This window comes from Rhinoraja longicauda, chromosome 40 (genome assembly GCF_053455715.1).
Source record: "Rhinoraja longicauda isolate Sanriku21f chromosome 40, sRhiLon1.1, whole genome shotgun sequence".
Taxonomy (NCBI): Eukaryota; Metazoa; Chordata; class Chondrichthyes; order Rajiformes; family Arhynchobatidae; genus Rhinoraja; species Rhinoraja longicauda.
In genome coordinates this window covers 242,772-266,387 of record NC_135992.1, presented here as the reverse complement: position 1 = coordinate 266,387, position 23,616 = coordinate 242,772, and the positions used below count along the sequence as shown (strand labels likewise).

General features: G+C 50.9%; 1 protein-coding gene across 1 annotated transcript in view; it reads left to right on the top strand.

Moving 5' to 3' along the window:
- Positions 1-23,545, top strand: part of LOC144611320 (gametocyte-specific factor 1-like) — a 98,867-nt gene extending 75,322 nt beyond the window's left edge. The window contains exons 4-10 of the mRNA XM_078430368.1: positions 7,465-7,517; positions 8,053-8,073; positions 9,324-9,489; positions 14,807-14,891; positions 15,294-15,399; positions 22,512-22,629; positions 22,923-23,545. Coding sequence (XP_078286494.1) covers positions 7,465-7,517; positions 8,053-8,073; positions 9,324-9,489; positions 14,807-14,891; positions 15,294-15,399; positions 22,512-22,629; positions 22,923-23,530 — 1,157 coding nt within the window. The 3' untranslated portion in view covers positions 23,531-23,545. The remainder of the gene's footprint in view (positions 1-7,464; positions 7,518-8,052; positions 8,074-9,323; positions 9,490-14,806; positions 14,892-15,293; positions 15,400-22,511; positions 22,630-22,922) is intronic.
- The last annotated feature ends 71 nt before the right edge of the window (positions 23,546-23,616 follow it).

Sequence of the window (23,616 nt, the reverse complement as noted above, 5' to 3'; positions counted from 1 at the left end):
CTCAGCATCCACTGCACTCAGTGTTAGTCCGTGCACTCAGCATCCACCGCACTCAGTGTTAGTCCGTACACTCAGCATCCACCGCACTCAGTGTTAGTCCGTGCACTCAGCATCCACCACACTCAGTGTTAGTCCGTGCACTCAGCATCCACCGCACTCAGTGTTAGTCCGTGCAGTCAGCATCCATCGCACTCAGTGTTAGTCCGTTCACTCAGCATCCACAGCACTCAGTGTTAGTCCGTACACTCAGCATCCACCGCATTCAGTGTTAGTCCGTGCACAGCATACACCGCACTCAGTGTTAGTCCGTGCACTCAGCATCCACCGCACTCAGTGTTAGTCCATACACTTAGCATCCAGCTCACTCAGTGTTAGTCCGTTCACAGCATACACTGCACCATCCTCATTGTTAATCCGTATACTCAGTATCGGCCACATTACCCCCATTGTTCCTCTGTACACTCAGCATCTACCACTCCGTTCTCATTGTTAGATCGTCCACTCCACATCCACCACATTACCCTCATAGTCCATGCACTCAGCATCCAACACTTGAATGCGAGTCAGAGTGATACAGTGTGGAAACAGGCCCTTCAGCCCAACTTACCCACACCGGCCAACATATCCCAGCTACACTAGTCACACCTGCCTGCGTTTGGTCCATATCCCTCCAAACCTGTCCTATCCATGTACCTGTTTAACTGTTTCTTAAACGTTGGGACAGTCCCAGCCTCAACTACCTCCTCTGGCAGCTTGTTCCGTACACCCACCACCCTTTGTGTGAAAAAGTTACTGTTCAGATTCCTATTAAATCTTTCCTCCTTCACCTTAAACCTATGCATGACTCCACACTTTGCTACACTATATTCCATCTTCCACTCTCCCAACCTGTTCAAGTCCTTCTACAGAGTCACTACTTTCTCTACACTACCTGCCCCTCCACCTATTTTTGTATCATCTGCAAACGTGGCCACAATGCCTTCAATCCCCTCATCCAAATCATTAATTTCAACGTGAAGAGTAGCGGCCCCAACAACAGCCGCTGCGGAACTCCACTAGTCACTAGCAGACAACCAGAAACAGACCACTTTATTGCCACTCTTTGCCTTCTGCCGGTAACCTAAACTAAATCATCCTCATTATTAGTCCGTGCACTCTGCATCCACTACGTTACACTCATTATTAGTCCGTGCACTCTGCATCCACTGCATTACACTCATTATTATTCCGCGCATTCTGTATCCACTACGTTACGCTCATTATTAGTCCGTTCTCTCTGTATCCACTGCTTTACACTCATTCTTAGTCCGTGCATTCAGTTTCCACTACATATAACATATAACATATAACAACTACAGCATGGAAACAGGCCTGTCCGGCCCTACCAGTCCACGCCGACCATTCTCCCTGACCTAGTCTCATCTACCTGCACTCAGACCATAACCCTCCAATCCCCTCCTATCCATATACCTATCCAATTTACTCTTAAATAATAAAATCGAGCCAGCCTCCACCACTTCCACCGGAAGTCCATTCCATACAGCCACAACCCTCTGAGTAAAGAAATTCCCCCTCATGTTACCCCTAAACCTTTGTCCCTCAATTCTGAAGCTATGTCCCCTTGTTGGAATCTTCCCCACTCTCAAAGGGAAAAGCCTACCCACGTCAACTCTGTCCGTCCCTCTCAAAATTTTAAAAACCTCTATCAAGTCCCCCCTCAACCTTCTACGCTCCAAAGAATAAAGACCCAACCTGTTCAACCTCTCTCTGTAGCCTAAGTGCTGAAACCCAGGCAACATTCTAGTAAATCTCCTCTGTACCCTCTCCATTTTGTCGACATCCTTCCTATAATTTGGCGACCAGAACTGCACACCATACTCCAGATTCGGCCTCACCAATGCCCTGTACAATTTCAACATTACATCCCAACTTCTATACTCGATGCTCTGATTTATAAAGGCAAGCATACCAAACGCCTTCTTCACCACCCTATCCACATGAGATTCCACCTTCAGGGAACAATGCACAGTTATTCCCAGATCCCTCTGTTCCACTGCATTCCTCAATTCCCTACCATTTACCCTGTACGTCCTATTTTGATTTGTCCTACCAAAATGCAGCACCTCACACTTATCAGCATTAAACTCCATCTGCCATCTTTCAGCCCACCCTTCCAAAAGGCCCAAGTCTCTCTGTAGACTTTGAAAATCTACCTCACTATCAACTACTCCACCTATCTTAGTATCATCTGCATATTTACTAATCCAATTTGCCACACCATCATCCAGATCATTAATGTAAATGACAAACAACAGTGGACCCAACACAGATCCTTGGGGCACTCCACTAGACACTGGCCTCCAACCTGACATACAATTGTCAACTGTTACCCTCTGGTATCTCCCATTCAGCCATTGTTGAATCCATCTTGCAACCTCACTATTAATACCCAACGATTTAACCTTCTTAATCAACCTTCCATGTGGAACCTTGTCAAATGCCTTACTGAAGTCCATATAGACAACATCCACAGCCTTGCCCTTATCAATTTCCCTGGTAACCTCTTCAAAAAATTCAAGAAGATTAGTCAAACATGACCTTCCAGGCACAAATCCATGTTGACTGTTTCTAATCAGGCCCTGATTATCCAAATATATTGTCCCTAAGTATCTTTTCCATTAATTTTCCCACCACAGACGTCAAACTAATAGGTCTATAATTGCTAGGTTTACTTTTAGAACCTTTTTTAAACAACGGCACAACATGCGCAATGCGCCAATCTTCCGGCACCATCCCTGTTTCTAATGACGTTTGAAATATTTCCGTCATAGCCCCTGCTATTTCTGCACTAACTTCCCTCAATGTCCTAGGGAATATCCTATCAGGACCTGGAGACTTATCCACTTTTATATTCTTCAAAAGTGTCCGTACCTCCTCTTCTTTAATCCTCCTAATTTCCATCACTACTCTACTTGTTTCGCTTACCTCACATAATTCAATATCCTTCTCCTCGGTAAATACCGAAGAAAAGAAATTGTTTAATATCTCCCCCATTTCTTCCGGCTCAGCACATAGCTGTCCACTCTGACTCTCTAATGGACCAATTTTATCCCTCACTATCCTTTTGCTATTGACATATCTGTAGAACCCCTTGGGGTTTACTTTTACATTACTTGCCAAAGCAGCCTCATATCTTTTTTTCGCTTTTCTAATTTCCTTCTTAAGATTCCTTTTACATTCTTTATATTCCTCAAGAACCTCATTTACTCCCTGCCGCTTATATTTATTGTATATCTCCCTCTTTTTCCGAACCAAGTGTCCAATTTCCCTGGAAAACCACGGCTCTTTCAAATTATTATTCTTTCCTTTCCACCGAACAGGGACATAAAGACTCTGTACTCTCAAAATTTCACCTTTAAATATCCTCCATTTCTCTATTATATCCTTTTCATAAAACAACAATTTCCATTTCACTCCTTTTAAATCCTTTCTCATCTCCTCAAAATTAGCCTTTCTCCCCTTCTCCATAATGATATTGAAACTAATGGCATTATGATCACTAGACCCAAAGTGCTCCTCAACACATACCTCTGTCACCTGACCCATCTCATTTCCTAACAGGAGGTCCAACACTGCCCCTTCTCTGGTAGGCACCTCTACGTATTGCTGCAAAAAACTATCCTGCACACATTTTACAAACTCCAAACCATCTAGCCCTTTAACAGAATGTGATTCCCAGTCTATATACGGAAAATTGAAATCACCCACAATCACCACTCTGTGCTTACTACTAATATCTGCTATCTCCTTACATATTTGCTCTTCCAATTCTCGTTCCCTATTTGGCGGTCTATAATACACCCCTATAAGTGTTGCTAAACCTTTCTCATTTCTGAGTTCCACCCAAACAGCCTCCTTAATCGAGCCTTCTAGTCTGTCCTGCCAAAGCACTGCTGTGATATCCGCCCTGACAAGCAATGCAACACCCCCACCTCTTGCCCCTCTGATTCTATCACATCTGAAACAATGAAATCCTGGAATATTTAATTGCCAATCGCAACCCTCCTGCAACCATGTTTCACTGATCGCCACAACATCATACTTCCAGATGTCAATCCAGGCTCTAAGCTCATCCACCTTTCTTACAATGCTCCTAGCATTAAAATATACACATTTAAGGGACCCATCATTTATTATTCTCAGTTTATTTATTTTCCCTTCTTTCTCTCCTACATATTGGGTCTTAGTGTTTCCCTTTTCTGCCTCCTGCCTCACACACTGTCTATTAGCTATCTGTGTTTGAGTCCCTCCCCCCAACCGTACTAGTTTAAAGTCTCCGCAGTTATTTTAGCAAATCTCCCCGCCAGGATATTGGTTCCCCTCGGGTTCAGATGCAACCCGTCCTTTTTGTACAGGTCATACTTCCCCCAGAAGAGGTCCCAATGATCCAGAAACTTGAAACCCTGCTCCCTGCACCAGTTCCTCAGCCACGTATTTATCCTCCACCTCACTCCATTCCTATTCTCACTATCGCGTGGCACAGGCAGTAAGCCTGAGATTATTACTTTGGAAGTCCTTTTTTTTAACTCTCTTCCTAGCCCCCTGAATTCTCCTTTCAGGACCTCTTCCCTTATCCTACCTATATTGTTGGTACCTATATGTACCACGACCTCTGGCTCCTCTCCCTCCCCTTTCAGGATATCCTGGACACGCTCAGACACATCCCGGACACCGGCACCAGGGAGGCAAACCACCATCCGGGTCTCCCGACTGCATCCACAGAAACGCCTATCTGACCCCCTCACTATAGAGTCCCCTATTACTACTGCTCTCCTCTTCCTTTCCCTACCCTTCTGAGCAACAGGGCCGGACTCCTTGCCAGAGGCCCGGGCCCCCAGGTAGGCTGTCCCCCCCAACAGTACTTAAACAGGAGTACTTATTTCCAAGGGGTACAGCCACCGGGGTACTCCCTAGTCCCTGCCTCTGTTCCTTGCCCCCCCTAACAGTGACCCACTTGTCTACCTCCCGTGGTCTAGGAGTGACCACCTCCCTGTAACTCCTATCTATAACCTCCTCACTCTCCCTGATCAGACGGAGGTCATCAATCTGCCGCTCCAGGTTCCTAATACGGTCCCTTAGGAGCCCCATCTCGTCACACCTGGCGCAGATGTGGATGTCTGGAAGACTATCAGACACCCAGATTCCCCACATCTGACACCCAGAACAAAAAACTGCCCTGGCAGTCATACTCTCCAAACAAAGCCCCGCGCTCGGTTACTAAACCTACCGCCCGGCCGCTACTCCAACCGCTCCAACCGCCCACCCAAAAGAACTGAGTGATCTCCTGGGAGAGGCGAAAAACCGGATAAAAAAACCCAGGCCAATTTGGGAAAAAATCCGGGAAATTCCTCTCCGACCCCAAGCTAGGCGATCGAAACTAGTCCGGGAGATCACACAGGTCTTACTCCTTACTCCTTACATTACACTCATAGTTAATCTGTACACTCAACATCCACCACATTACACTCGTTGCTGGTCCATCTACTGAATATCTGCCCACCACCCTCATTGCTTGTCCATGTACTCAGCAGGCACCACACCACCCTCATTGTTACTCTCTGCACTCCATCTTCGTTACATTGCCCTCATAGTTAGTCCATGCACTCAGCATCCACCATATTATCCTCATAGTTAGTCTGTGCTCTCACCATCTACCACTCTCATTGTTAGTCCATGCAAATGCCATCCACCACACTCCCCTCATTGTTAGTCCATGCAAATGCCATCCACCACACTCCCCTCATTATTAGTCCATGCATTCAGCATGCACCACACCGCACGTCTCTACTCACTGCCCTGATTGATGAAGGCCAACGTACCAAAAGCACCATTATCACCCTAGTTACCTGTGATGCCACTTTCAGAGAACAATGAACCCGCACTCCCCAAGCCCGGCTGTTCACTGTGAAGTTTTTGCCCCAGTTTAGTTTTCAGTTTAGAAATAAGGTCATAAGTTTAGGAGAAGAATTAGGCCATTCAGCCCATCATCTATTCCGCCATTCAAGCATGGCTGATCTATCTCTCTCTCCCTCCTAACTCCTTTCTCCTGCCCACTCCCCATAAGATACAGCGTGGAAACAAGACCTTTGGCCCACCGTCCATGCCGACCATGGCAGAAGAATTGAATTGAGAGGGAAAGATAGATCAGCCATGATTGAACAGCAGAGTTGGCCTGATGGGTTGAATGGCCTACTTTTGCTCCTATATATGAACCATCACAGTAATTCCATGTTAGACACCCTCATTGTTACTCTCTACACTCCATCTTCATTACATTGTTGAATGTCTCCCTACATCAACGTCTATATCTATCACTTCCCTTTCCCCTGATTCTCAGTCTGAAGAAGATTCTAAACCCAAAACGTCACCTATTCCTTTTCTCCAGAGATGTTGTGTTACTCCATCTTTTTGTGTCCATTTTCAGTTTAAACCAGCATCTGTAGTTCCTTCCTTCACATAATTCTATGTTATCCCACTTTCCCATTGATTCCTTGCACTCTGGTAACAACTTACAGCGCCAATTAACCTACAAATCACCATGTCTTTGGATTGTGGGAGGAATCCGGAGTGCCTACTATCACAGTTACTATCAGAAAGTTTAAGAAACATTTAGACAATTGCATGAATAGGATAGATTGGGCTAATGCAGGCAGGTGGGATTAAGTGTAGATGGTGCATGTTGGTCAGCGAGGGAAAGTTGGGCAGAAAGGCCTAACTACATTACTCAGTAGCCCAAAGGAAACCCTTGTGGACACAGGGAGAACATGCAAACTCCACACAGACAACACCTGAAGTCAGAATCGAACAAGGGTCAGCAGCTCTACCCTCTGCGCTGGTTTCACTTGGTGCCCGGCCCCAGTCTCACTGTCTCCTCTCACTTGGCCTGGGACACAGACTGAGGTTAACGTTGAGGCAAAGTGATTGATGCTGAGCTGACAGAGAGTGATGGACGAACGGCCTCCTCTCGCCCTGCCCACCGACAAGGTAGACAGTCAGAGCCTTCATCCCAGAGTGCGAATGTCCAACACCAGAGATGAGAGGGGGCAAGTTTTATGGAGATGTGCAGGGCAAGTGTATTTACACAGGGAGCAGTGAGGGTCTGGAATGCATTGCCAGGGGTGGTGGTTGAGGTAAATATGATAGTGGTGTTGAAGAGGCTTTTAGATGCAGGGATTTGAGGAATATGGATCGTGGACAGGCAGATGAGATCAGTTTAACATGGTATCATGTTCAGCACAGACATTGTGGGCCAAAGGGCCTGTTCCTGTGCTGTACTGTTCCATGTTAACCTCCCCCTGCCCCCTGAGGAGTTGCCCCCAGGCTACTGGAGATGAAGGTCCACTCTGCCCTCACCCCCTGGGGCATTGTCACGGGATCTGACTGACTCTGCCTCTCGTCCCCCAGTGCGGTTCCGGGTGGTGTCATTGGACCAGGACTTCCAGCCAACCCTGGAGAAGGTGAGGTGACCCCTCCCCATCCCGGACCCCCCAGCCCCAGATCCCCTCCCCCGAACCCCCTCCCCAATGGCCCTCCAACCCCAGACCCCCTCCCCCCTCTCCTCTTTCCCCAAGGACTCTGCATCCACTGTACCCCCCACTCTCCTGCATAACCCCCTCCCCTTGCCCTGCCTCACTGGAACCTCCTCCTCCGGGCCCTGCCGCTCCACAGCTCCCCAGAAAGATACCCTCTCCCCACCCAGACCAAATCCCTGGACTCCACTCCCACCCACCATCAGAGTCCCCCCTACCCCGGCTACACCTGCTTGCCTCTACCCCCTACAATACCCCTACCTCCGCCCTCACCTCTCACTCTCCCCTATCTCCCTCTTCACCTCCCCTACCTCTGCCTGTCACCTCCCTCTCCCCACCCCCATCCTGTTCCCCCGTCCCCCTCCCACCCTGACCTGTCCCCTCCCCGTGGGGGCAAGTGACCGTTTTAAGGGCTTCCAACTGTGTTGTGCCCCCACTGACTGCCTTCCCTTTCTCTCCCCAGTACTCGAGGATAACCCTCAGTGTGAGTGTCTGATGGACTGCGGGGGACGGCAGCACAGGATCGGCGCCGTTCCAGCCTCGGCTCCGAGCCCCGGTCCACGGTCCCACAGTGGAGGCCGGTCCCACGGCGGAGGCCGGTCTCACAGTGGAGGCCGGTCCCACGGCGGAGGCCGGTCTCACAGTGGAGGCCAGTCCCGCAGCGGAGGCCGGTCCTAGGGATGGAGGCCGGTCCCACGGCGGAGGCCTGCCCCACAGTGGCTGGTCCCAGGGGTGGAGTCCGGCCCCACGGCAGAGTCCAAATCCCTGGGTGGAGACACTGTCAGATTGCCAGGCTCCTCCACTGCACCGATGCAGCTGGGGTAGATGCATGGGGGGGGGGGGGGCTGTGGCCCCTCTGGGGGGCAGTGGCTCCACGATGCACGGAGCCTCACAGCCCAGCCTGGCATGTTGGCCCCCATGTCAAATCAGGCAGCGCTGGGGGAGGGGCGGTACTGGGGGAGGGGTGGTACTGGGGGAGGGGTGGTACTGGGGGAGGGGTCAGTACTGGGGGAGGGGCGGTACTGGGGGAGGGGCGGTACTGGGGGAGGGGCGGTACTGGGGCAGGGGCGGTACTGGGGAGGGGTCAGTACTGAGGGGTGGTACTGGGGGAGGGGTGGTACTGGGGGAGGGGTGGTACTGGGGGAGGGGTGGTACTGGGGGAGGGGTGGTACTGGAGGAGGGGTGGTACTGGGGGAGGGGCGGTACTGGGGGAGGGGCGGTACTGGAGGAGGGGCGGTATTGAGGGAGCTCCACATTGGGGGAGGGGCGGTACTGGGGGAGGGGCGGTACTGGGGGAGGGGCGGTACTGGGGGAGGGGCGGTACTGGGGGAGGGGTGGTACTGGGGGAGGGGCGGTACTGGGGGAGGGGCGGTACTGGGGGAGGGGCGGTACTGGGGAGGGGCGGTACTGGGGGAACTCCACACTGGGGGAGGGGCGGTGAGGATGGATGGTTACAAGAGGAAGTGAGATAAAGAGAGAGAGACAAACATAGGGAGGGACTGAAAGAGGGAATGAGAAAGAGAGACAGTAAAAAGAGAGAGGACCTGATAGGGAGGATGAGGGAGCGGGAGTGAAGGAAGGGGAAAGAAGGTACAAGGTGAGGAAGAGAGGGAAAAGAGAGGGAGTGATGGACGAGAGAGGGGAATGGTGAGTGATGAGAGGGGGAGGATAGTGAGTAATGAGGGAGAGACAAAGAGAGGAGGAGTGAACTGATGGAGATGTTTTCATCCTCAGGACCTTGCGGGGAATCGGATTGGCCAGTGGTTGGACGTGGAGAGCAGGCAGGGGATCGTGGACCTCAGCTTTGACCTGATTCCCGACGCCCCGTTGGGCTCGTACGAAATCCAAGTGCAGAAGTCCAGCGGCAAAGTGTCCCACAGATTCATGGTGGATGAATACGGTGAGAGTTGCAGACTTCCCCCTCTCCCCATTCACACCCCCTCTCCCCATTCACACCCCCTCTCCCCATTCACACCCCCTCTCCCCATTCACACCCCATCTCCCCATTCACACCCCCTCTCCCCATTCACACCCCCTCTCCCCATTCACACCCCCTCTGCACTTGCCCACATTCTGCCGGTGCAGGGAAGTGGGATCAATGGCAGGACATTTGGAATGGACCAGACTGTTACTGTTCATCACCAGGGACTGGTCCCGACCGGTAACGTTACCTATCCAAGTTCTCCATAGGCTGATGAGGCACGGAGTTATTCCAGTACAGTGCGTTTATTGTTGCAGACCAGCCTGCAGTTCCATTCCTTCTGTCTACACTTCTCTATTCAGTCGGCTAGATCTCCCAGGATCTCATGTGTTTAACCTTCCATAACAACCTCCATACAGAACATGATCCAATGCCTTGCTGAAACCCATATAGACAATGTCTGCCGCCCTGCCCTCATCCATCCACCTTGGGCACTTCTTCAAAGTCAGTCATTTTTGCAAGACACGATCTTCCTTGATAACTATTCCTAATCAGCTCTTTTCTATCCAAGTGCATATATTTATCTTATCTCAGAATACTTGTCTCCCTCAGGATTTTCTCCCATTTGGAAGATAATGAAGGATATAGCCGAAGGGCCGAAGGGCCTCTTTCTGTGCTGTAGGACTCTATGACTCTATAGCCAGCACAGCATGTCTTACTAACTTACAGCACAGTCGTGTCTTACTAACTTACAGCACAGTCATGTCTTACTAACTTACAACACAGTCGTGTCTTACTAACTTACAGCACAGCATGTCTTACTAACTTACAGCACAGTCGTGTCTTACTAACTTACAGCACAGTCGTGTCTTACTAACTTGATTGAGTGTTCTGAGGGGATGACAGGAAAATGATGAAGTGGATGTTGCAAACGTGTATTTGAGTAAGGCTTTTGATAAGGTCCCTCATGGTAGGCTGATCCAGAAGATCAAGGAGTAAGGGTTTGATGATGACTTGGTTGCATGGATTCACAACTGGCTTATTCATTGCAGACAGAGGGTTGTGATGGAAGGTAGATATTCTGGCTGAAGATCTATGACCAGTGGAGTTCCGCAGGGATCTGTGCCGACGTCAGCAAAATGTGAGGAGTTGCAGACAGTGAGGAAGGCTGTTGGAAGATACAGTGGGACATAGACCAGCAGAAATTGGATAGGATACGATACGATAGAACTTTATTCACAACACACAAGTAACACAAGCAACTGTTGGCTGGCTGCTGTGTGCACAGTGCCTTCACCAGACCTTAAATGGGCTCAGAAACAAGATCAAGTGTGAATGTTGTACCTTGGGAGGTTGAATGTAAAAGGAAAGTATATAGTTAATGGCATAACCCAGTACAGCATTGATTTGCAGATGGTTCTTGGAGTCCAAGTTCATAGCCCACCGAAGGTGGCAGCACAAGTAGATGGGGTGGTAAAGAATATGCCCGGGATGCTTGCCATCATTGCTAGGGGCATTGAATGTAAGAGTACAGGAGCAAAGAGGTCATTCTGCAGTTGTATAGGGCCCTGGTGAGACCACATCTGGAGTATTGTGTGCAGTTTTGGTCTCCTAATTTCAGGAAGGACGTCCTTGCTATTGAGGCAGTTCAGCGTAGGTTCACCAGGTTAATCCCCGGGATGGCAGGACTGTCATATGAGGAAAGATTGGAAAGACTTGGCTTATATTCACTGGAGTTTAGAAGGATGAGAGGGGATCTTATCGAAAAGTATAAAATTATAAAAGAACTGGACAAGCTAGATGCAGAAAAAATCCGCTCGTTATGAACGCCAACTTTCTTCACTGCCTGCTGTACCTGCACGCTTACTTTCAGTGACTGGTGTACAAGGACACCCAGGTCTCGTTCTACTTCCCCTTTACCTAATCTGACACCATTGAGATAATAATCTGCCTCCTTATTTTTGCCGCCAATGTGAACCTCACATTTATCTACATTATACTGCATCTGCCCACTCACTCAACCTGCCCAAGTCACCCTGAAACCTCCTAACATCCTCTTCACAGTTCACTCTGCCACCAAGCTTTGTATCATCTGCGAACTTGCTAGTGTTACTTCTAATTCCGTCATCCAAATCATTAATAAATATTGTAAACAGTTGTGGCCCCAGCACCGAGCCTTGCGCCACTCCACTCTCCACTGCCTGCTATGTTGTCTGCCAACCAACTCTCTATCCATGTCAATATCCAAGCCCCAATACCATGTGCTCTAATTTTCCTCACCAATCTCTTGTGTGGGACCTTATCAAAGGCTTTCTGAAAGTCTAGATACACTACATCCACTGGCTCTCTTTCATCCATTTTACTTGTCACATCCTCAAACAATTCCAAAAGATTCGTCAAGCAGGATTTCCCCTTCATGAATCCATGCTGACTTGGACCAATCCTTTTACTGCTATCCAAATGCGCTGTTATTACCTCTTTAATAATTGACTCCAACATCTTCCCCACCACCGAAATGAAAATACATTTCTAGGTGTGATATTAAACCACAACATCTGCTGGAAACCTCATATAAAACACGTGTGAGCAAAGCTGGCAAGGAGCATTGCAGTCCTGGGAAGAACAAGGCACATTCTGAATCACAAAGTGCTGTATATTGTTTATTGTTCACTTGTATTGCCTGATCTAAATGACTGTGTGCAGGTATGGGACAACACTTACTAAAGCACCCGACATCCATTATGCAAACTGCAAATAAGGAGAGTTAATAATGTAGGATTTTGCAACTGTTTTTTAAAGTCAAATGCCTTGAAGTTTATGGATCTAGTAGAATTTAACACAGCACAAATAATGTATAAAGCAAGAAATAATTTACTACCAGGTAATATACAAAAAATGTTCTTTGACAGGGAGGGTTGTTGTAATTTGAGAGGAAAGTTTAATTTAAAGAGACTTTGTGTTCATGCAACTACGAAGAGTATGTGTGTTTCCAATCTGTGGGGTGAAATTGTGGAATGATTTGGATGTGGAACTCAAGCAAAGCACAAACGTTACTCAGTTCAAGAAGATGTACAAAACAATTATTTTCCAGAGGTATAAGAATGAGGAAGGGCTGTGATGACGGTTAAACAATGACAACAACAAGAGGCAGGCATAGCTAGGCCCATGCAAATGCCCATAGCTGTGCCTGGGGCCAATGCAAATGCCCATAGCTGTGCCTGGGGCCCATGCAAGTGCCCATAGCTGTGCCTGGGGCCCATGCAAGTGCCCATAGCTGTGCCTGGGGCCCATGCAAGTGCCCATAGCTGTGCCTGGGGCCCATGCAAGTGCCCATAGCTGTGCCTGGGGCCCATGCAAGTGCCCATAGCTGTGCCTGGGGCCCATGCAAGTGCCCATAGCTGTGCCTGGGGCCCATGCAAGTGCCCATAGCTGTGCCTGGGGCCCATGCGAGTGCCCATAGCTGTGCCTGGGGCCCATGCAAGTGCCCATAGCTGTGCCTGGGGCCCATGCAAGTACCCATAGCTGTGCCTGGGGCCCATGCAAGTGCCCATAGCTGTGCCTGGGGCCCATGTGAGTGCCCATAGCTGTGCTTGGGGCCCATGTGAGTGCCCATAGCTGTGCCTGGGGCCCATGCAAGTGCCCATAGCTGCGCCTGGGGCCCATGTGAGTGCCCATAGCTGTGCCTGGGGCCCATGCAAGTGTCCATAGCTGTGCCTTCTCTAACGTCTACTTCATCTCTTCATGACTTCCGTTTTCCAAGCCCCCACTCCCTCATCATCTTCGATGACATGTTTTCCAGGGCCCTACTCCCTCATAGAAACATAGAAAATAGGTGCTGGAGGAGGCCATTTGGCCCTGTGAGCCAGCAACGCCATTCATTGTGATCCTATAGATATTCAGGGTGATACATCCTATAGAAAGGACAGGCAGGTGGGCAGAAGAGGTGGGGTACCTCTGTTGATGAGGGACGAAATTCAGTCCCTTGCGAGGGGTGACATAGGAACTGACCAGGTAGAGTCACTGTGGATTGAGTTGAGGAATTGTAAAGGTAAGAAGACACTAATTGGTGTTATCTACAGACCCCCAAATAGTAGCCCGGAAGTAGGGTGTAAGATACAGCAGGAGTTAAAACTGGCATGCAACAAAGGTAATGCCACTGTGGTGATGGGGGATTTCAATATGCAGGTAGTCTGGGAAAATCAGGTTGGTTCTGGACCCCAAGAAAGGGAGTTTGTAGAGTGCCTCCGAGATGGAATCTTAGAGCAGCTTGTACTGGAGCCGACTAGAGAGAAGGCAATTCTGTATTTAGTGGTTGTCCAATGAACCAGATTTGATAAGAGAACTCAAGGTAAAGGAACCGCTTGGACGTAGTGAACATAATATGATTAGTTTTAATCTGCAATTTGAGAGGGAGAAGGTCAGTGTCCAGGGGATCAAGGGTCTGATCCGACTGTCCCTTTCACAGGCGGGGAGTTTGGGGCAGGTGGACAAAGTCCTCAGGTGGTAGGAGGAGCAGCGGGGAGAGTTCGGGACGTGGGCTGTTGTTGGGACTGTGGAGGAGGAGTGGATGGGTGTCAGGGAGACGGAGCAGTACAGCGTCCGGAGGAAGGGACAGCGGGAGGGAGGGAGGGAGGGGAGCGAGGGAGGGGGGCAGGGAGAGTAGGGCGGGAGGGAGGGTGGGAGGGAGGGGGGCAGGGAGGGGAGGGCGGGAGGGAAGCGAGGGAGGGAGGGGAGGGAGGGAGGGGGGCTAGGGAGGGGAGGGAGGGAGGGAGGGGGGCAGGGAGAGGAGGGCGGGAGGGAGGGAGCGAGGGGGCGAGGGAGGGAGGCAGGGAGTGGAGGGAAGGAGAGAGGGAGGGAGGGTGGCAGGGAGGGTTTTGGGAGGGAGGGGGGAGGGAGGGAGTGAGGGAGGGAGGGAGGGTGGCAGGGGGGCAGGGAGGGGAGGGGGGCAGGAAGGGAGGGAGGGGGATGGGGAGGGAGAGAGGGGGGATGGGGAGGGAGGGAGGGAGGGGGAGGGGCAGGGAGGGGAGCGAGGGAGGGAGGGAGGGTGGCAGGGAGTGGAGGGAGGGTGGGGGAGGGAGGAGGGAGGAGGGAGGGGGGAGGGAGGGAGGGAGGGAGGGAGGGAGGGAGGGAGGGAGGGAGGGAGGGAGGGAGGGAGGGAGGGAGGGAGGGAGGGAGGGAGTGAGTGAGTGAGTGAGTGAGTGAGTGAGTGGTGGGTGGGAGTGGTGGGTGGGAGTGGTGGGTGGGGGACCGTGTTGGGGAGGGGATGGAACTTCACTGACCTCCCTCTGTCTTGCAGTGTTGCCCAAGTTTGAACTGAAGGTTCATCTTCCCAAAACAATCACCATCCTAGACACAACGATTCCCGTCAAAGTATGTGGCAGGTAAACAGGAGTCTGCTTTCAGTTGTGAGCCGTAACTTGTCAGCTCAGGTGTGTGATGGAACAGTGCAGAGGGAGCTTCACTCTGTGTCTGACCCTGGGAGTGTGTGATGGGGTAGAGAGCTTCACTCTGTGTCTGACCCCTGGGAGTGTGTGATGTGATGGGGTAGAGAGCTTCACTCTGTGTCTGACCCTGGGAGTGTGTGATGTGATGGGGTAGAGAGCTTCACTCTGTGTCTGACCCTGGGAGTGTGTGATGGGGTAGAGAGCTTCACTCTGTGTCTGACCCCTGGGAGTGTGTGATGTGATGGGGTAGAGAGCTTCACTCTGTGTCTGACCCTGGGAGTGTGTGATGGGATGGGGTAGAGCCCCCCTTCAATGACCAGTGCTGTGAATGTTTTGCAGATACACCTATGGTAAACCCATGCGGGGAGATGTTAATGGCACTGTTTGCCTGCAACCAGTTTACATCCACCATTCTCACAGTAACTGTCACATCGTGACGGGCAAGGTTAGTACCTGGGATTGGTTTATTATTGTCATGTGTACCATGTTTTGTTCATGTACTGTCCAGTCACATCATGCTGAGATGTTGGAAGGCTAGAGTGGCAAATACTGGTAAAGATTCTGAGGGATATGCTATAGATGTATTTTGGATTGGTTGGGGCTGCTGAGAAATAGTTAGCATGGTTTTGTACGTGGGAGATCGGGTCTTACGAATCTCATTGAGTTTATTGAAGAGGCAATGAAAAAGGTTGATGAGGTCAAAGCCACAGACATTGTCTATATGGACCTCTGCAATGCATTTGATAAGTTTCCACTTGGTCGGCTGCTCTGGAAGGATAGATCGCTTGGGTTCCAGGGAGAGCCAGCCGACTGGATATGGAATTGACTTGATGGAAGGAAGCAGAGGGTGATGGAAGGTTGTTTTTCAGACTGGAGACCTGTGGTATGCCTCAGGGATTGGATCTGGGCCCATTGCTGTTTATGGTTTATATGGTTATATAAGGTCCCACACGGGAGATTGGTGAGCAAAATTAGAGCACATGGTATTGGGAGTAGAGTGTTGAAATGGATAGAGAATTGGTTGGCAGACAGGAAGCAAAGAGTAGGAGTAAACGTGTCCTTTTCAGAATGGCAGGTAGTGGCGAGTGGAGTGCCGCAAGGCTCGGTGTTGGGGCCACAACTGTTTACCATATATATTAATGATTTGGATGAAGGAATTAGAAGTAACACTAGCAAGTTTGCAGATGACACAAAGCTGGGTGGCAGCATGAACTGCGAAGAGGATGTTAGGAGGTTGCAGGGTGACCTGGACAGGTTGAGTGAGTGGGCAGATGCAGTATAATATAGATAAATGTGAGGTTATCCACTTTGGCGGCAAAAAACAAGGAGGCAGATTATTATCTCAATTGTGTCAGGTTAGGTAAGGGGGAAGTGCAGCGAGACCTGGGTGTCCTTGTACACCAGTCACTGAAAGTTGGCGTGTAGGTACAGCAGGCAGTGAAGAAAGCTAATGGCATGTTGGCCTTCATAACAAGAGGATTTCAGTATAGCAGTAAAGAGGTTCTCCTGCAGTTGTATCGGGCCCTGGTCAGACCACATCTGGAGTATTGCGTACAGTTTTGGTCTCCTAATTTGAGGAAGGACATCCTTGTAATTAAGGCAGTGCAGCGTAGGTTCACGAGATTGATCCCTGGGATGGCAGGACTGTCATATGAGGAAAAATTGAGAGGGGAGTTTAGAAGGATGAGAGGGGATCTTATTGAGGCATATAAAATTATAAAAGGATTGGACAAGGTAGATGCAGGAAAAATGTTCCCAATGTTGGGGAAGTCCAGAACCAGGGGCCAGTCTTAGAATAAAGGGGAGGCCACTGAGGTGAGAAGGAACTTTTTCACCCAGAGAGTTGTGAATTTGTGGAATTCTCTGCCACAGAGGGCAGTGGAGGCCAAATCACTGGATGGATTTAATTGAGTGTTAGATAGAGCTCTAGGGGCTAGTGGAATCAAGGGATATGGGGAGAAGGCAGGCACGGGTTACTGATTGTGGATGATCACAATGAATGGTGGTACTGGCTCCAAGGGCCGAATGGCCTCCTCCTGCACCTATTTTCTATGTTTCTATGAACGATTTGGATGAGAATATACGAGAATGAATGAATGAATGAATGAATAAGTTTATTGGCCAAGTATGTGCATAGACAAGGAATGTGCCTTGGTGCTCCACTCACAAATGACAACACAAACATACAGTTAACAATTCAGAACAAAGCATAACCACATCAAAACAATAAGGATACAACATTACGGTCCAAACATGTGGGTGAAAATAAACCAGAGCAAAAAAAGAGACTACAGACTTTGGTTATTGAGTCATGGCTACTACTCGTGGGAAAATGCTGTTTTTATGTCTGGCTGTGGCTGCTTTGACAGTCCGGAATCGCCTTCCAGAGGGAAGTGCTTTAAAGAGTGTGGCCTGGGTGGGAGGGGTCAGAGATGATCTTGCCCGCTCGCTTCCTGGCCCTTGCAGTGTACAGTTCATCAATGGGGGGAAGGTTGCAGCCAACAACCTTCTCAGCTGATCGAATGATCCATTGCAGCCTCTGGATGTCGGGCTTGGTGGCTGAGCCAAACCAGACCCTGATGGAGAAGGTGAGGACGGACTCAATGAAGCATTGAGTTTGATCAGTGCCATCTGTGGTGGAAGGACAATATTCAGACTGGAGGGTTGAGTAGTGGAGTGTGCAGGGATGTGTGCTGGGTGCTATATATAAATTATGTGGTGATCAACATAGACAGGTTGGTTAGTTAGTTTGCAGGTGACACCAAGGAGCGAGAGTAGAAGAGACGAAGAGTGGGTGTGCTGGGAGGTTTCAACCGAAGACAGGCACATAAAGCTGGAGTAACTCAACGGGTCAGCCAGCATCTCTGGAGGAAAGGAATAGGTGAAGTTTCAGGTCGAGCCCCTTCTTCAGACTGAGAGTCAGGGGAAAGGGTAACGAGATATAGAGATGGTGCTTAGGATAAATGAATGGAAGATATGGAAAAAGCAACGATAACCTAGGAAAGGTGTACAAGCAGTGAAACTCAACAGAATGACAGTGAAACAAGTACGACGACCAGGGTGGGGGAGGGACGGAGAGAGAGGGGATGGAAGGGTTACTTGAAATTAGAGAAATCAAAATCGATACCGCTGGGTTGTAAGCTGCCCAAACGAACGTGCCCTCCACAATGTTTGGGACAAAGACCCATGTGCAGCGGTAGAGTTGCTGCCTTACAGCGAATGCAGCGCCTGAGACTCGGGTTCGATCTTGACTACGGGCGCCATCTGTACGGAGTTTGCACGTTCTCCCCGTGACCTGCGTGGGTTTTCTCCGAGATCTTCGGATTCCTCCCACACTCCAAAGACGTGCAGATATGTAGGTTAATTGACTGGGTAAAATGTAAAAATTGTCCCTAGTGTGTGTAGGATAGTGTTAGTGTGCGGGGATCGCTGGGCGGCGTGGACCCGGTGGGCCGAAGGGCCTGTTTCCGCGCTGTATCTCTAAATCTAAAAAAAAAAATCATTTATTTATTTGCCTCTGTTCTCCACAATTTGAGATTTGTAATAGAAAAAATCACCTGTGGTTAAAGTGCACATTGTCAGATTTTAATAAAGGCCATTTTTATACATTTTGGTTTCACCATGTAGAAATTACAGCAGTGTTTATACATAGACCCCCCCATTTCAGGGCACCATAATGTTTGGGACACATGGCTTCACAGGTGTTTGTATTTGCTCAGGTGTGTTTAATTGCCTCCTTAATGTGGGTTTCAGAGCTCTCAGCACCCAGTCTTTCCATCACCTTTGGAAACTTGTATTGCTGTTTATCAACATGGGGACCAAAGTTGTGCCAATGAAAGTCAAAGAAGCCATTATGAGGCTGAGAAACAAGAATAATTCTGTCAGAAACATCAGCCAAACCTTAGGCTAACCAAAATCAACTGTTTGGAACATCATTAAGAAGAAAGAGAGCCCTGGTGAGCTTACTAATCACAAAGGGACTGGCAGTCCAAGGAAGACCTCCACAGCTGATGACAGAAGAATTCTCTCTATAATAAAGAAAAATCCCGAAACACCTGTCCGACAGATCAGAAACACTCTTCAGGAGTCAGGTGTGGATTTGTCAATGACCACAGAAGATTTCATGAACAGAAATACAGAGGCTACACTGCAAGATGCAAACCACTGGTTAGCTGCAATTATAGGATGGCCAGGTTACAGTTTGCCAAGAAGTACGTAAAAGAGCAACCACAGTTCTGGATAAAAGGTCTTGTAGACAGATGAGACAAAGATGAACTTATATCAGAGTGATGGCAAGAGCAAAGTATGGATGAGAGAAGGAACTGCCCAAGATCCAAAGCATACCACCTCATCAGTGAAACATGGTGTTGGGGGTGTTATGGCCTGGGCATGTATGGCTGCTGAAGGCGTTAAAGTTCGTTTTTTCTGGACAGACAACAATGCAACAAAGTTAGTGGTAAAACAGTAAAGTCTTTATTACGCCAGGTGGGAGTGGGGAGATCAGCACCAGGTGTCTTTAGATACCCAAGCTCATCTCATGTCCCACTCTCCGAAACAAAGGACAAAACAGTATCTTTAATCTTTTTCTTAACAGTGAATGAGGTATCACCACTCACATCATGTCCATACAAGGTAGTGAAAGAAATAAGACCATGTCCATACAAGGTAGTGAAAGAAACAAGACCATGTCCATACAAGGTAGTGAAAGAAATAAGACCATGTCCATATAAGGGATTAAAAAGTCATCAGGAGGTCAGGTTTTTCCCCGAAATAAAGCAATCTCAGGTTCTCTTTTTGCAAAGCCAACTAAAGGTGAGTTGTTTATTTTGTAGTTCATGTTGTACTTCTCAAGGTTAGACACAGCTTACCTTTTTCTGCTTAGCTAAGCAATTTACAATGTGCAAGAAGAAGCAGGCAACCATTTGGTGACCGGTTTCTTTCCTAAATACTTAAACTCTTTCATTGGTACCGGCTCATTTATCTTCATTGATGATACAACTGCTGATGGTAGTAGCAGAATGAATTCTGTCGTGTATAGACACATCCTATCTGCTCAAGTTCAAACAAATGCCTCACAACTTTGGCCACCGGTTCATTCTACAGCAAGACAATGATCCCAAACATACTGCTAAAGCAACAAAAGAGTGTTTCAAAGCTAAAACATGGTCAGTTCTTGAGTGGCCAAGTCAATCACCCGATCTGAACCCAATTGAGCTTGCCTTTTATATGCTGAAGGGGACTAGCCCCCATAACATAAGCTAAAGATGGCTGCAATACAGGCCTGGCAGAGCATCACCAGAGAAGACACCCAGCAACTGGTGATGTCCACGAATCACAGACTTCAAGCAGTCATTGCATGCAAAGGAAATGCAACAAAATACTAAACATGACTACTTTCATTTACATGACATTGCTGTGTCCCAAACATTATGGTGCCCTGAAATGGGGGAACTATGTATAAACATCGCTGTAATTTCTACATGGTTAAACCCAAATGTTAAAAAATGGCCTTTAATAAAATCTGACAATGTGAACTTTAACCACTTGTGAATGTTATTACAAATCTCAAATTGTGGAGTACAGAGGCAACTAAATAAATGATGGGTCTATGGAGCTACTGAATGAGGTGCTGATCCTCCAATTTGTTTACAGACAGTGAAAATCAACAGGATGACAGTGAGACTAGTTGGATGACTGAGTGTTGGACACAACCACGTTTTGGTTCTGATCTGGTGTGAGGCCCATGGAAATGAAGGAGGTGTGAGGGGAGTGACTGGGCTGGGATCAGAGGGTGAGGGGAAGGGAAAGGGGATGGATCTATGCAGCTATCCCATCCCCTGCCCCTCACCCACCTCCCCATCCCCTGCCCCTCACCCACCTCCCCATCCCCTGCCCCTCACCCACCTCCCCATCCCCTGCCCCTCACCCACCTCCCCATCCCCTGCCCCTCTCCCACCTCCCCATCCCCTGCCCCTCACCCACCTCCCCATCCCCTGCCCCTCACCCACCTCCCCATCCCCTGCCCCTCTCCAACCTCCCCATCCCCTGCCCCTCTCCCACCTCCCCTGCCCCTGCCCCTCTCCCACCTCCCCTGCCCCTCTCCCACCTCCCCTGCCCCTCTCCCACCTCCCCATCCCCTGCCCCTCTCAAACCTCCCCTGCCCCTGCCCCTCTCCCACCTCCCCTGCCCCTCTCCCACCTCCCCATCCCCTGCCCCTCTCCCACCTCCCCATCCCCTGCCCCTCACCCACCTCCCCTGCCCCTCACCCACCTCCCCTGCCCCTCACCCACCTCCCCATCCCCTGCCCCTCACCCACCTCCCCTGCCCCTCACCCACCTCCCCATCCCCTGCCCCTCACCCACCTCCCCTGCCCCTCACCCACCTCCCCTGCCCCTCACCCACCTCCCCATCCCCTGCCCCTCACCCACCTCCCCTGCCCCTCACCCACCTCCCCTGCCCCTCACCCACCTCCCCATCCCCTGCCCCTCTCCCACCTCCCCTGCCCCTCACCCACCTCCCCTGCCCCTCACCCACCTCCCCATCCCCTGCCCCTCACCCACCTCCCCTGCCCCTCACCCACCTCCCCATCCCCTGCCCCTCACCCACCTCCCCATCCCCTGCCCCTCACCCACCTCCCCTGCCCCTCACCCACCTCCCCATCCCCTGCCCCTCTCCCACCTCCCCTGCCCCTCACCTACCTCCCCTGCCCCTCTCCCACCTCCCCTGCCCCTCACCCACCTCCCCATCCCCTGCCCCTCACCCACCTCCCCTGCCCCTCACCCACCTCCCCTGCCCCTCACCCACCTCCCCTGCCCCTCACCCACCTCCCCTGCCCCTCACCCACCTCCCCTGCCCCTCACCCACCTCCCCGCCCCTCACCCACCTCCCCTGCCCCTCACCCACCTCCCCTGCCCCTCTCCCACCTCCCCTGCCCCTCACCCACCTCCCCCATCCCCTGCCCCTCTCCCACCTCCCCTGCCCCTCACCCACCTCCCCATCCCCTGCCCCTCTCCCACCTCCCCTGCCCCTCACCCACCTCCCCATCCCCTGCCCCTCACCCACCTCCCCATCCCCTGCCCCTCACCCACCTCCCCATCCCCTGCCCCTCACCCACCTCCCCATCCCCTGCCCCTCACCCACCTCCCCATCCCCTGCCCCTCACCCACCTCCACCTCCCCTGCCCCTCACCCACACACTGGGGACTGATACGCAACGTTAACCCCTTGAGCCCACTAGGCAGGCGACTGTGGCACCCGGAGGAGACACACACGGTCACACGGAGAGCGTGCAAACTCCCCGCAGACAGTGTAGGGGTTAGGATCCAACACGGAATACCAGAGAGCCAGGCTCAACTCTGCTTTCTCTTCACATCCTCTTTGCTCTTTCTTTCTCTCTCTCTCTCTCTCTTTCATCCTCTTCCTTTCCTCCCTTGAACTTTCTTTCATTTGCCTCTCCCCCCCCCCACTCTCTGTCACACACACGGACACAGAGAGGGAGTGGGGGTGTGGATGAGGTTCTCTTGCCCCTCGGTCTCACTCTCCCCCCTCACGCCCACAGACGGATGCAGACGGCTGCTTCTCCAGGGATCTGTCCACGGACATCTTCCGGATCAGAACCAACTGGCGGCACTCCAGGAACATCAACGTGCACTTCGTCGTGTCTGAGGAGGGCACAGGTGAGGCTTCATCCCCATCTCCATCCTCCCCTTCATCCCCCTCTCCCTCCCTCCCTCCCTCCCTCACTCCGTCCCCCTCTCCCTCCCTCCCTCCCTCCCTCACTCTCTTCCTCCCTCTCTCCCTCCCTCAGTCTCTTCCTCCCTCCCTCTCTCCCTCCCTCCCTCTCTCCCTCCCCCTCTCCCTCCGTCCCTCTCTCCCTCCCTCCCTCCCTCCCTCTCTCCCTCCCTCCCTCTCTCCCTCCCCCTCTCCCTCCGTCCCTCTCTCCCGTGACTGTGTTTGACCCCATCCATAGGGATAAGGAGGGAAGGTTGGGGCAACTGCCAGGTATCTTCAGAGGTCACCACGATCAGGTTTGAGGAGGTGGAAAATTACTACAAGACCGGGATCCCGTACACAGGAAAGGTACGGTGTGGTGACGTGTGGTACACGCCTACACGGGGACACCCCCCACACACACACACACTGTGGTACACACACACACTGGGACACCCCCCACACACACACACACTGTGGTACACACACACACTGGGACACCCCCCACACACACACACACTGTGGTACACACACACACTGGGACACCCCCCACACACACACACACTGTGGTACACACACACACTGGGACACCCCCCACACACACACACACTGTGGTACACACACACACTGGGACACCCCCCACACACACAGACACTGTGGTACACACACACATGGGGAAACTCCCCACACACACACTGTGGTACACACACACACTGGGACACCCCCCACACACACACACACACTGTGGTACACACACACATGGGGAAACTCCCCACACACATGCACACGTACACACACGGTGTGATACACACATGCACACTCACGCACATACACGCTTGGTGTGATATGCCCACACACACACTGTGATACACACACACACACGGGGACACCCCCCACACACACACTGTGGTACACCCCTACACTGGGACACCCCCCCCACACACACTGTGGTA